The 14938-nt window shown below is 38.0% G+C and overlaps 2 protein-coding genes across 7 annotated transcripts; one reads left to right on the top strand and one right to left on the bottom strand.

Moving 5' to 3' along the window:
• The first annotated feature begins 1058 nt into the window (after window positions 1-1058).
• LOC105564717 lies at window positions 1059-3610 on the top strand. Its single transcript, XM_012017327.1, has 4 exons — window positions 1059-1205; window positions 1464-2136; window positions 2349-2479; window positions 2639-3610. Exons 1-4 carry the CDS (start codon window positions 1171-1173, stop codon window positions 3117-3119), a joined length of 1320 nt encoding a protein of 439 aa, XP_011872717.1. The 5' UTR covers window positions 1059-1170; the 3' UTR covers window positions 3120-3610.
• LOC105564718 (THO complex subunit 2) lies at window positions 3346-14434 on the bottom strand. 6 transcript variants are annotated; one of them, XM_012017331.1, is made up of 28 exons: window positions 14103-14432; window positions 13925-13968; window positions 13087-13178; window positions 12887-13000; window positions 12323-12438; window positions 12110-12240; window positions 11572-11951; window positions 11140-11318; window positions 9787-10379; window positions 9470-9704; window positions 9261-9378; window positions 9004-9166; window positions 8752-8933; window positions 8274-8558; window positions 8048-8160; window positions 7740-7935; window positions 7437-7565; window positions 7172-7300; window positions 6789-7046; window positions 6522-6676; window positions 6169-6298; window positions 5729-5834; window positions 5461-5501; window positions 5279-5392; window positions 5119-5179; window positions 4927-4988; window positions 4025-4089; window positions 3346-3522 (listed from the first exon to the last, which is right to left on the bottom strand). In XM_012017331.1, the coding sequence occupies exons 1-28, from the start codon at window positions 14165-14167 to the stop codon at window positions 3498-3500; spliced, it is 4281 nt and encodes a 1426-aa protein (XP_011872721.1). In that variant the 5' UTR covers window positions 14168-14432; the 3' UTR covers window positions 3346-3497. The 6 variants fall into 6 exon arrangements, 5 of the variants coding, with proteins under 5 accessions (XP_011872721.1, XP_011872719.1, XP_011872720.1 ...); XM_012017329.1 differs by having other exon boundaries at window positions 3346-3479; XM_012017330.1 differs by having other exon boundaries at window positions 3346-3479; window positions 5279-5389.
• Window positions 14435-14938: the final 504 nt, after the last annotated feature.

The raw sequence follows: 14938 nt of genomic DNA, 5'->3' as shown, positions 1-14938 counted from the left end.
CAACTGTTGTAAAATTCGTGAATCTGATTGGTGTGTTCTCTCAATCTTGTGTGAATTTTAGAGCATACGCCAATCAGATTCATGAATTTTACAACAGTTGCAAAGCAGCTTTTTCTGCCGAACGTAGCCAATGTTTCTGAAAGCTTTGGTGCTGTATGGGCAGCACCCAGTGAGAAATGATTCGTCGATCGACGTCGAAATGATGTCAATTCGACGGTGTCGATGTCGATCCGACGTCGATCGACGAATCATTTCTCACTGGGCATACCTATTCGATGTGTTCTCTCCTTAGCTGTGCACTTAATTACGACAATATGTTTAACATTATGCTAGCTGTATTTAAATCACTCAAACATTGACTTCGTATTCCTAGCGAAAAGCTAGCATCAGGTGCTGGCATTGTAATTCCATATACTTTGCTCGAGCATATACCCAGGTAGAACAGAAAAGTCATAATGATATCATTAGGATGTCATCATGACATTATTTGTCACTTAAAAGTCACTAATAAAAAAATGATTCAAAAATGATGTAAAAATGAAAAAGGAATCGTACACTATATTATAGATAACAGCGTCCTTTGGTTTTTAAAATATTTATATCGTTTTAATATACATGTTGTTGAAGTAAAATATTGTTTATTAGTAACTTTTAAGAAACAAATGTCATGATGACATCCTAATGATATCATTATGACTTTTCTGCTCACAAAATGCTCCTAAAAAGTGTATCGAATGACATCATCATGATTTTTCCTAAATCAAAAAAATGAGTTCTACTTGATGTCATTATGATATTATTATGATTTTGTGTTCTACCTGGGATACTGGCTATCTGGGTAATTGCAAAAACGAATGGAAATCCCTGCATAAATTAAGAGCGATATAATCCCGTGATAATTGGGCATGAGAACGCGATATTTGAACACGGATAAATCGTCATTTGCAGTTCACTTTTCTTCATTAAAAAAAATAAAAATAAAAAAAGATATACACGGCCATTAGAAATAATTAGCAGCTATTTGATAGTCCATATTCGTATCGCAGATAACAGCGCCATCTCTTCGCGCTCGCTTACCATCGGTCGGTGGCGGGAGTTGTATCGGGGAATTTTGAGCGTCCTGTACGTTTATGTTTACCTTTTTGTGTTACAGCCGCGTTGAAATTCGTCATGGACAGCGATTATTATTCCACCGTGTACACGTGGTAAGTATGTGAACAGTCCCGCGTAATATCGCGTCTAATTTTTCCGGCGGGACGAAAATTTTGGCCAAGGTTATGTGCTCCCGGTTTTCCGAAATAACGTTGACGCTACGTGCTGTCAAACGTTCAACAAGATTTTCTCGCGATACACTTCACTGTCATGATTTATGAGTCGCAACCCGCGCACCTGACGCGCGATGTAGACGACCGTACGATTTGCTGCCATCAATAAGGCCTGTACCTTCCACTGTACCTTCGCAGGTTCGAGAAGTGTGGGATCGTGTCTAATATCAGGACGCACCTGCGGCAGAACTTGGTGAACGCTTTGAAGCGCAAGGATCTCAGGCTCTGCAAGAGCAGGGAGGCGAGGTCGGCGAAGCAGTACGTTTACGATATGTTGATAGCCGAGTATCTGTTCGGTCACAATTACTCCTTCACCCTGTCGGTATTCGCCAGCGAGGTACCGCTTTTGGTGAACTTTTGTAACAGCACGCCGCAGCAGGGCACCGTTGATGACGCCGACAGAGACTGTGGTAGCAGGCATAGCAATAAGCTGCAGAGCGATTACATAGCGCACACTCTGGCAACTCTAGGCATTGATCCCAATGGGCCCGAGGGCGAGTACATTGTATCAAATTACGTGAACGGCGAGGCGCCGCTGTTGCTGTCCATTCTGAGCTCAATAGCCTCGCTTCTTGTCAACGCTCAGTCGTCAACTAGAAGGCCCATGTATGACAGAGAGACGCAGGCTAACTTGGTGTCGGAGGCGAATCTCGCGGACGCAACAAAAGTACGGGCGATGAAGAAGAGGATTGTGCAGCAGAAGCAACTGTATGATGACGAACTGAAGATGAAGGAGAGCAGGTTGAAGCAGCAAGCCGCAGTTATAAAGCATCAGCTCAATTCATTAAATGCAAAAGTGGAAGAAGCACAGGTAATGCCTTCAACCATGTATGTATTTATAACAAAGATATGCAATTCTTACCTTATTCATTATTTGGTAATCGGTTAATGAATGAGCAATTTTTTGTGATAGAAGATTTTTCTTCGTTATTGAAGACCAGCGTATATCAGTTTTTCATCAGAAAACGATCGAGTCTGATAGGAAATGATCTCATGTATTTTTATTTTCCGTTATGCACTTAGAATTTAATGCAGTCTTTGACCCTGAAAGAAAAGCAACTGAAGGAAAAGAAAGACAGCAATACGCAATGTCTCTTGCGGAAGGAAATGGAACTGTCTATGAAACAAAATTTCTTGACACAAGAAGCTAACAGGTACTTGATGAAAACATATCGTCTCTGTAATTTTACAAAGGCAATTAAACAGTAATAACAATTAATAATTGACATCTGTGTATAATTCTGTTTTTCTTATTTTTTTCCTGCCTATATCTGTTCATATTTTAAATTGTTACCTGAAGTAAATTTCGGCAGATTGCAGAGAGAACGAGACAGCTACAGGAAGTTTGAGGGTGGTTTGAAAAAGCTGCAACGAGAGCTCGTTAAAATGCAGAAGGAAATGTCGCAAGGCACGGCGAACCAGTGTGCTCAGAACAACCTCCGGGACATTCACGTGCAAACCGATGCGGAGAACCGCACGGTAATGGACGAGTGCAGGCTTCTGCATAGGCAGAAGCTGGAGCTGACGAATCTCGTGGAGAAGCAACGGTCGAAGATAGAACAGATCACGCAGCGCAGCGCTCAGCTATCATGCCAATTAGAAGAAGTGCGTTTATTGCAGCCGATCGAGATGCCGATTTCCGTGGCTCGTATTGTCGGTGCGAACACGATCGTCAGTGAGAGTAGTTCTACGGAGGATATTCTTCAGGACGCCAAGATGCGGCTAAAGCGCCTAGAGGAAGAGAGCTCCAAGGCAGATCAGTATTTTTGCAGCTTCGTTAGCACCTCTTCGTAGCGAATAAGAAATGCCAAGACATTATCGTTTATTAATTTATTATCATTACTGCACGCACAATTATCAACCCTGCAAATTACATTTCACGCATATCACTTGCGAGGGATTTATTATTCTTCGCCTATGGAAGAAAAGACTGAATTGAATGAACATATATCAAAAAGTATCGGACATTTAGATAATTTATTTTATAAAATTGGATGTTAAAACATATAATATACAAATTACCGATCTATCTTTTTGCTTTATTTTGAATTCTACGTTTATTACATGTAACATCAAACATAGCATAGAAAATGTTAAGTCGAGCTCCTTTCCGTTGTTGTACATCATCTCCGTTTCGGGTCTGAACTCCTTCTGGTGCACTGGAGTTAAGGATTATACCGAGCACTTGTGCCTTCTCGTGCATAGGATAAATCATACAGTTATTGAGTAGTTAAGGATTTTCTCTTTTAAAAAAAAAAGGACGGTGATAATTGTAATTACAAAGGCAGAATATATTTTGTCTTGAAAAGTTTGAAACGTATTACAAATATCATAAACAGAGTAAACACTCGAATAATTACATTTAGCTGATGTAATTAAGTGTTAAATTATTTCGCTTTTAATTAAAACCAAAATGCCGTTAATAAACACAAGCTTTACACTGCTAAAGTATTAAAAGATTAGAAGTTAAAAAGATTTCTTAATTAAAGCAAGAAACCTCATTAAAAATTAACTCAATAATTGCACGATTCACTCTATGGGTGTAGTACATAATCTATTTTAACACTTAATTAATTACAAAGTTTAACATATTAACGTATCACGAATTTCATAATATTATTGTATCAAATCAATTAGTTGTAAAAAAAAATAAAAAATACTTGTGCTTTTGAATCTGTTAAAGCTATAGAAAAGGATATTGTTTGTCACGGCTTTCTCGGCCCTCACGTTCATGCGGACGATCCTTTGCGTATGGAGATTTTTCCTGAAAATACATTCTTGAATAAGTCTCCCGAATGCCATGATTTCTTGCGACTGATATTGGAGGGGGAAGAGGAGGGTAATTGACATCTATACTTTCTTGTTTTTGCTATTGCCGCCCATTTCGTCCTTTTAACGTACCCGAAGTAGACATCTTTATCAACTATGAAGTAATAGAAAATTGTTAAGAAAATAATAACTTGATTAAGTTTTCATAAAACAAGTCGGCTAGTTACACAGCGCTATAAAAATAATTGCAATTTATATGTTAGAAATCTCATGATATACGATGTGTAATAAATCTCATCGAAGTATACTATAAAAAATCGAAAATATACATGTGTCATAAGACGTAGAGCTAATGTATTTTATATCTTTTTCTACGAATTTGTAAAACTTTCACAAATGCATTAATATTTTCTTGTTTAACATTTTCGTATTGTTAACAAATTATGTTGTATTTCTTCTAGCTAAGAACTTGTCCTACACTAAATATCCCAAAATGTTAGCGAATATGTGAATGTTAAAACAATGTACGAATGCAGAACAGTATGCAATAATAAAATAATAAAAATTGTAATATATTTTAGAATAACAAAAGCTGAAAATCAAGATAAAATATTGAATTATTCTAGATATTCTTCCGCCTAATGTAAATTACAACAAATTTCAATAAGAAACAAGTAAGCAGAGAAAAGTAGAAATAATCAAAATGTAAACGAAAATTAACGAAACAAAAATCAAAGAATTCAAGAGGAAAGAAACAGTCGAGTACGTTTTGAATAGAAGTTGAACCGTTTAATAATATCATCATAAAAAGTGCTAAATTGATGTTACTGACCTTACTGTAATGATGCTTTTCTCTATGTTCAGGAATGTCACCGTTTTGATGTGTGCCTTTGGCTATAACAAATATAATGCGATATAATGCGATATATTTCAATATGCATATATTTATTATAAATATTCATTGATATATGAATCAATATTTTGTATAATAATAGCAAAAATATATATGTATAATCACACAAACCTCTCTCGTCATCTTTTCTTCGTTTTTGTTCAGTGGTTGCTATGGATTCCTCTGCTCGATCCTACGTCAATTGGATATTTAAGAATACATATGTTCTCCATATCATGTGATATGTAGAAGAATCGTATACGATAATCGAATGATAGAAATATTAAATTACCCTTTTCCGTCCCTGTTTCTTTTCCCTACGCAACTCTTTCTGTTCGTCGCGTGCTTTCCCTTTACTGGAACGTTCTTTCTTATCGAGAACAGCCTCCGTGCGTCTTCCTTCCTGCTGAATACAAAAATATTTGTGCAAAGAGAAAACGTGAAAATAATACATATAATGTATAATATAATTACCTTTGGAGCGCTCTCTACTTTTCTTCTTTTTACATCTGGAACTGAGTAAAAATTTGTATTAAAATATACAGCAATAAAGAACATTTTTTAAATATTTATAATGAAATACATGATGTGACATTATTTCTAGAACACATACGCGCGCGCGCCATAGCTCTTTCCCCTCCCTCCCTCTCAGTGTGCGTGCACGCACGTGTATACATATATACATACATATATACAATTAATCTAATACATAATTTAATGTTTAATCGTTAAATTATAATACCTCTCTCAGGACCTTCTGGTGTAGGACCCGAACTAGCACTACTATTTGACACACTGGAAAGGTCTCGGTCTAAATTGTCTACACCACCGCTATAATAGTGCTCTTCCTAAAAATATAAAATTTGCACTTTCATATATGTGTATAGAAAATTAATTATATCAAAATTGGAAGAAAATTTTGAATATTAATAATAAGATGAGTTATATAATAATATATAAGTTATATAATGAGTTCATTTGTAATAATAGATTTAAATTACAATATTTTATTTACAAAAGCATGATACACAAAGCTTTTTAATATTAATATTAACTTTATAAGAAAACATTTATGACTATACTTTTACTGAAATTCTTTTATTCCAATGGTACATTAAATTCTAATTTCTTTTTTCGTTTCAAAACACTCCATGTAAAATTATTTTAACATAGCAAAATTACCTTATAATATTTGCGATCCTTTTTATCTAATCCCTCATCGTCTTTCACCTCTTCTTTTTTCACGTATTTCTCTTTTGCTTCCAAAACATCCTTACTGTCTTCCTTCTTTCTAAACTTCTCAGAGTTTTCGCTATTCAAAGAATTGATATCGTTATGAGATTTTCACACTTAACGTATTATTTCTTCCCATAATTCAGAAATTGTGAAATTTTATTCTGTTTTTATTCATTATACCTACACATGTCTTTTATTAAATTTTCGTATAATTTTCTACATAAAATATGTCAAAGAATAAAAAGGTACAAATTTCAATAAAATAACTGTATATACATTTCTCTAAATATATTACTTACTGATGCGTTTGATTAGAGGAACTTCGCTTTTCTCGCTGCTCCTTGTTTTCCTTTTCCGGCCGAGCGTCTCCGTTGTTATTTTCCTTCACTGCTACTCCATTACTAACTTTTTCACTCGTTTCACTACTCGTTGTATCTTGTTGTGTCTTACCAGCCTGTACATATAGGTATAATAAAATAAGTAACTTTCTCAAAACACTTTTGAGATGTAATTCTTTCTCTTTATGAATTTATATATTGATTCCACAAGAATAATCTTTTCATTACCTTATCGCCCACATAGTGGAAGTCTGATTCGCGTATCATACTGGGAGTTTTAGCTTTTAACTGTCCGCTGTATGATGTGGCCAAAACGTGCAAGTCCTGACGCTGACCACGCTCTTCTTCCCTCACCTTCTCCACCTTACGTTCAAGGATCTGAGAGAGTTTTGCCAAGACAGGAAAATGTGGCAATATCTTTATCAATATTATCAAAGAATTCCTTATTTGCACATAATCCTTAGAATCTAGACACACCACAATAGCCTGTCAAAGAAAATATTAATTGAATCATAAATCTGTTCAGTCTCAGCTTTAAAATAGCATTTTCATATTTAAATTACAATATGCACATATAGCACATTGTATATATGTTTATATCGCGCATATACCTTTGTGATCTTATAGTGCCATTTGTGACACACGTGTCTATAATTTTCAAATCCGACCATGTCATTCGCTTCGGAAAATTGATTGCTCACACGGAACTTGGTCACGAAACCGGGATAATTACTGCATTCCTATACGCAAAAGATATTTATTAATAAATATTCAGATTGTTAAATAAGAGTACAACAGAACTAATATTTAATAGCATAAACGCATCTTTCCGTTCTTTTCTGAAAATTTTGAAAAATGTATCGTTACTGCACTTACCTTATCAAATATGGCTTTCTCGGAATGCCATCGCATCACAGTTTCCAGCATGGCGCATAAAAATCTGCCATATCGATTTGCTTCGTTCTCTGTGCACGAAGTGACTGAATATGTAATATCACAGAAAAGCTGAAAGCAGAATAATTTTATCATAGAAAACAGTTGTATTAGTGTGTAAATTACAAATTTATCTTATGCAATAACGTGAGCAAACAAAAATAGTTTTGTAACGAACAAATGTGACAATTTATCGTTATAGTACTATAATCACACATGAATGAATATTAGAGAAAACTGCCTTACACGATCGTAGCAAAGAAGAGTTGAAAAATTTGCAGTCTTCAGAGAGTGGATGGTATGTACAAATTTCGCACAGTACATGGCGTCCACAGTTGTGAATGTACATCGCGGGAATAGGCACAACTGTAGAAATTGCGTTATCGTCTCGTTTTTCGCAGACTTAGCGCTTCGTGACAAAAACCATGTATCCTTTTCTTGTCTGCAGGTCAGTTGCAAACGTATGATTGTTATTATCGAAGTATTAGATCGCTACATTATCACGACAATCACATTACATTTATATGTATTGAAAAATGATCACGACATTTTACCTCAGGTACGCAAAAACTTTTTCAACATGTTCGTCTTGCTTCTTCTTTTCGTCCTGTAGCTTCTCGATAAGAGTGGTATATCTTTCTTGTTCTTTCTTTCCTTTACTTACATTCTAAAAATCAACATTACTCCCAGTTTAAATCAGGAAAGAGCGTTTGAAATACATTTATTTGTCGGTCACAAAGAGATGTAATCAGTAATGACTAATGTATAACATTCGCGTACCAGGTCTTTGGAATCGGCGGTTTGCGCTGCAAGTTGCTTCAACTTGCTGATTTCCCTTTGATAGCTTTCCACTGGCACGTACAAATCGTACATCGATAGAGACCAAAATGTGACTAAGAATTGCGGCGATATGTCCTCCCAAACTTTTAGAGGATGCAATGGCCTGACGGACTGAGCGACAGGTGCCATGACGGCTTGCGCGGCTTCCGCGTACTTTAATTGCTTCATAGCCGTGGACATTTTCTTATAATTCGGATCAGCTTTACGAAGAGCATCATATTTTATCTTTAAAAGAAAATCAATTTAAAACTCATAACAGTAATATATAATAAATCTTGTAATAAAAAATTATAAGCAATGTTTAGATATCTTTTAAATAAACTGGATATATGATTTGTTTAAATTGACATTATTATCAAGTAAAATAGAAAGAAAAAGGAAGGCAGTAAGAGCCGACGTAAAATGTTTGTAATGTTACATTTATGGCATGCGCAAACATTGGCCGCGCCAGAAAGAATGCAACATCCGCGTGGATGTGATTGTCCTGGAGCATAGAATGGATCGAGGGTAATCGGTCCACATATTCGTCCACCGTCATGGTCGAGCCCAGGAAAGTCCCGAATTGCACCAACGTATCCTGGCACTGATCGTACAACTTGCCTGTTATATGAAGATCAAAATGTAGTATCTATGGAGAAAAACTCTGGACTTTACATGTAATTCTATTTACCGACGAGTTTCAAATGAGATTTATCTGTCTCTCTATAAACGACGCAGTGTTTCTGCTGTGCCATTAATAAGCACAGAGCAACCGCGAGACTGTGCTCGGAGAGAGCTTCCTTTAAACGCTGCGAGGACTTCTTCGTGTTGCGGACTTGACTAAAGTAACCGGCCTTGAGAGGAACAGTTTTTATATTAATTTCTCTGCGTCAGAGTTACAGAGAGGTACATTATGACATTACATACTCATGCGATCGCCACATTTACCTCGTTTTTCAACAGATCTCCGCCTGCCATAGCATCCAGTTGATCAGACGTCATTTCTTCGGCCGCCTCGATACCAGCCATTTTTTGTACTATTTCTTTTAATATTAATAGATCTAGGCTGGAAGCAGAGCGATTCATTAAAGCAGCGACTCAATTAAATAGTAGGATTTACTGCAATATCATGTTTATCTATGTTTAGAAAAACGTACCTCTTTTGAGCTTTAAGTTGATTTGCTACATACTGTAGCAACCCTGTTAATTCGATGTTATACTTCTTAAATATCGCCCCGCAAAAAGAAGCCAGAGATTGCAGCCACAAGGATATACTGGTACCATCGTGTTTAAATCTGTCTCTGTCGGCACCTGCCAATGCCTCCACGAGACAATACCCCAACACATCGTACGAGATGTTTGTCAAGTATTTTAAGGAGTCCACCACAGGTCCTGCATCCGGTACGACGAACATGTTACAACCTTGTCTTGCGAAGACTGTTACGAAGGTGGAAGGCGCACATTTGATACGTACCTATCAGGTTGTCATACAACTGGATCTGTATTAGGACATAATCGAATAATACACCCGGTGAGGAATGCGTAAGCTTGCCTATTGAACGGCCAACCGGCTTGATCGTTTCCTTGCTCACGCGCTTCATGATTGACTTGATCTTCTTTTGAGCATCCGCACGTTTCCGCAGCAATGCGGCATGCTGTAACGGCGTGTCATTCTTCCAGCGCGCATACAGGCAATAGCGATTCTGATAGGGATAGTACTTGAGGATGTTCCATAGCTCCTCGGCGACACAACAGTTGCAGTCCATGAAGGACAGGGATGGTAGCAGCGCGACGTCGAGTATCGTCAGTACATCGTAGTAGAGGCTGCAGTTCTTGTTCAATGGTTGCTTGCTCGCGTCAAGCGGACAGTGCTTGATAGCGGCGTAACACAGTCTCATCACTTTGTACATTAGAATAGGATCCTGGTGTAGATTCGGACCAAGTACGATCAGCATTGGCAGCAAGTAGTTATGAATGTCCTCCAGATCGCGTAACGACGGCGGCGCGAGGGTACTCTTTAACGGAGGCACTTTACGACCCGGTAATTTGGGGGAGACAATACAATGCCTGAAACGGAGTGATTTTAAAAACTTACGAAATAACTTATCAAGATTGTAATACAATAATTATCGATAATTTATGGCACATGTACTTTTTGTTCAATAACATAAACGTATACTATATTGTGTACAATGGGCTGTTAAACCAAGCTATATATTAGTCAATGTAGAAAAATTGCTAAACGACGCAACTGGCAAATTCTAATTAGACATTTATTGCGAAAAATATTACCTCAGCTAGGGTTTGAACCTGGACTTCGTTACACTCTAGGCGGGCGTCTCTAGGAGAATTAGAATTTGCCGGTTGCGTCGTTTAGCAATTTTTCTACATTGGTTAATCATGTACTGGCGTAAAATAATTCTTTATGCTATATTTCAGTGCTTATAATATCGTGAATACATAAAGAATCAAATTATTCTAAAGCCTTGGTGTCCACGATCCAGGATCTGTGTCCAAGTTCCAGTTACGAGAAATGTGTAGCTAATCAACTTGCAACTTTTCCGTAAAAGACTACACATTTTTCGGAACTGGAACTTGAAAACACAGTTCGTGGATCGTGGACACAAGGCTAAAACAATATGAGAAAAGGAATAGAGAAACGCGTGTTTTTGCTGCGTGAAATAATTATATGAGAGTCGAAGTTCGTAAAAATAGAAAATATTTTATACAATGGGCCGTCGAACCAAGCTAGATGTTTAGCGCTGAAATATAGATGTAATTCCACGACTTATCTTCTTAAATTGAACAATGGATATTGACAACTTACTTTCTGTACACCAGTTCGATAAGAGACTGAATCATTTTGCACAATGCTAGAGCTATGGGGCGTTGATCCGTAAAACAGTAGTCCGGTAAGCGATTGAATAAACTTTGTGCCACTTCCCAAGCTCCAATTTCCAGAAGCGCTTCACATAATCCAAACTTTTGATTGCTCGCGTACTTGTCCTTTTAGAAGCACGAGAGAAGAAATTAGAATATAAACTATCGATCACATAATATAATTACTAAACAGACCAACATCTTTATGTACAACCTCGACGATCATTCTTTGCGCATAATTTCAAAAATTTAATTAAGAATTAATTTACAAATCACTGCATTGCTTTGAATCAAGATCCATCCTTTCAACATAAATTTTTTATGAAATGACGATTAGCTAAATTCAATATAATTTGTAAAATTTGGTTTTGCTTGTTACCTGTGCATTTTCCTTCTCTTCTACAACTTCCTCTTTGTCCTTCGTCGAGATCACGCTCAATTTCCGCACGTATTCCTTGGCCTGCTTCATTACCTGCTCATGATCTGATATGATAGTTTTATCGTCTGGCACTAGCCAAGGTAATATGTCGTCCAGTTTGATCACACCGTGCTGCAGCATGAGCGCGGTGACCTTCTGCAGCGAGAACGGCGTGGTGTTGATGGTGGAGCAGTACTTGAATCCTAACACCTCACAAAGTACCTGCTGATCGCTCATGTACGAACGTATTAAGGGAATAAATAGAGCGTCGTCTTGCGGTCGATTTTCAAAAGTTTCTAGTAAGATGTCGAGTACTCTATTAGGATCAAGATTGAAATAACCTGTAAAGGATAACACCAGCTTGTACCTCCGTCACTTTCCATCGACTTACGATATTTGCGAGTTCATGTTTGCTTTTATACGCAACGATTCTTGCAACCGTACAGTCCTCTGAAAAGAACAACATTTCTACTCGCGGTAAAATTATGGATATTCGTACCGATAAGGGATTTAACAATTTCCAGGGTCGACGCCACCTCACTGTCTGGACGCTCCTGATTCAATTCTACAACGAGCTTGGAGTAACCCTCGCTCTCTTCACGAAATAAATTAAATTTCCTCTGCTTATAACTGCAAAGAAGGCGTAGGGGCCATAAGAAACTCGTTGACACCACGAATAAGCTTCATGCAAGTTCAATAGGGAAATACTCACTACAACTTGGTTTTTACTTTTATAAACTTGGTTTGAAAGTTTTTGTTTTTCAACGTCCCTACATCTTGCAAAGTTTCAATCTCTAAACGTTCTTTCAACAGTCTATCGGGCAAAAACTGTGGGAATAAATGAGAAATTAGGGTAAACGTGTTAGAACTCGATCCACTCTCAATTAAGATAAATAAGAAAGTGATTCTGACTGTTTTTAATGTCTTTTCTAATATTCTTACTTAATATTCCTCCGTTTCAATAATTTTGTAACATTTTAAAAATGAGACACAGTATAAGTTTTTACGTGAATGTACTCTCAATTAATTAAAACAAGAGACGGTAGTTCTGACTATTTTAAAAGTATGTCTTTTCGCTTTTTTAATATTCCTCCCTTTCGATAATTTCGTAAAATTTTTTTAATGAAACACAATATGGGTTTCTATGTAAAAGTGAATGTACTCTCAACAATCAACAGTAAATTTGACTATTTTAAAAGCATTCCTTCCAATAATTTGATAATATTAAAAAAATGAGACACAATATAGATTTTTATGTGTATAAGTGAATGTATACCTTCTCAGACTCTTTCACGATACAGTAAAAGTTGTTCCTTTCTTCATTGTGCACCTCCGCATCAATTAAAGTAATTATGTCTACTATTGCAGATGGTATGGAGCCATCGAAACTCTACAATCAAATTACGCACGTTATTATAACATTGCAATTCACCCTTCAATCGCAGCTGCGCGCAAAGCTCAAGAATTGTGTCGTACCATAAGTTCACCTAGTGTCTGAACTACACTGTCCTTTTTTACGTTTCCATGGATTCCATTTGATATTAATTCGTATAATCCGCGTCTCCATTCTATAAGAAAAACCACAGAGCTCGTTCATCATGACATACAACATCAAAAACACCTGTACAGGCTTGCATAATCTGAGTATGAAGTAGCGCGCATGTATGTGGGAGAAAAGTACGGAGCGCAGCGTAAAGGCTTGAGGTCTTATCAATTTCTGTCCTTGTTGCAAATTTCACGCGAGAAAAACAAACGGGGAATATACCAGTGTTACAACGTTACTCCAATGTGCCAGAGTTATCGTACACACATACACAGCATGCGCTTATGATTTAGACTACGCTCCGATATTCACTGCCAGTACTGAAACTGTACACGCGACGCGAACCATACATTTTCAGTACTGGCAGCGAATATCGAGACGCAGCCTCAGACGACAAGGTGCAACGTAACAAAGTGAACACAAGAGAAACGAGACCGAGAGAAATTGCAGGACAAATCGGAACGCGGGTCGGGATCGCAGATATTTTCATCAATTCCAACCGAGTGTGTACGGTACGTGAATAAAAATGACTAAGAAATTGATAATCGTGCCATTATTGCGAGATCGCACGCGTAAGCGAGCATTCCGTGATGTACGCGTGTGCTAAGGAACCGTGGATTACGCGGGTGGCTACATTCGCGGAGAACGACAATGATACGGATCGGGCATGTTGGCAGTGAACGCGGTCAGAAAGAGAAGGAAATAGAAGAGAAGAGGGGGTAGAGAGAGAGAGAGAGAGAAAGAGAGCTCGTATTCGGGGTCTTCCATTACCTGGTGTGTTGCCTTCCTTAAATTTGTGCTTGATAAGCTTGAGGCTGCAAACAGTCGTGAATTGACAAAATTAAGTCTTCGGTAGAGCGAGTTAACGGGAGTAGATAAGTGTTTTCGCGACCAGCAATGCACCGTGTCGATCGCGTCGACCAGGCGACGCGCTAACAACACCACTTACAAATCGTTTTTCCCATGCTTATCCCATGACTTCCACAATTCTGTATGCCATACTTTGCTGGCCATATTTAGCGCTCCGGTCCGTTAAAAAAAATGGAGCTGCGAGCGTGAGGCGGGTTAAAGTCAAAGTTAAAAATCAACTCGACATCGCAGGTTAACGGGCAGAGAGTACGTATTTTTTCCCTTCGATTCGCCACTGTGCGAAGCTAGCAGCGTAGCGCGTCCACGAAGCCACGGAAGTATGGCGCGTAGTCCTATTGGTAGAGGAGTGGGGGAGAACGCGCAGCGGCAGCGGCGGTAGCTAATCGGAAGTCGCTCACCAATGCGGAAATGTCTGCGCTTCCGCGCACGACGGGTGCGTTCTTTTAGGCATCGGATTTGGCAACCGCTGCGCATCGGATTTGCCGGCTGACGGAAATCTGCGGTGCAGTCGACTGCGCAGTCGGGCTAAAAGAATGAATTACTGCAAAAACTGCTGTATCCGATGCCTAAGTCCCAGTCTACAATAGAGATTTAAGCCCTAAGCCTTAAGAAATTGACTAATCACAGTCGCGCATTCTTCTCATACTTGACCGTGATTGGCCAATTTCTTAAAGCTTAGGGCTTAAATCATCTATTGTAGACTGGGACTAACCCCTGGTCCACAATCTTGCTTTAAGTAAGTTGTAAGCCTTAAGCCGTAAGAAATTAACCAATCGCAGGCATTTATTCCCCTCACTCTCACCTGTGATTGGTTAATTTCTTACGGCTTAAGGCTTACAACTTACTTAAAGCAAGATTGTGGACCAGGGGTAAGTCCCAGTCTACAATAGATGATTTAAGCCCTAAGCTTTAAGA

Source organism: Vollenhovia emeryi, unplaced genomic scaffold, assembly GCF_000949405.1.
Source record: "Vollenhovia emeryi isolate VEMERY1.0 unplaced genomic scaffold, V.emery_V1.0 DF939160.1, whole genome shotgun sequence".
NCBI lineage: Eukaryota > Metazoa > Arthropoda > Insecta > Hymenoptera > Formicidae > Vollenhovia > Vollenhovia emeryi.
This window is presented reverse-complemented; position numbering and strand designations above follow the sequence as displayed.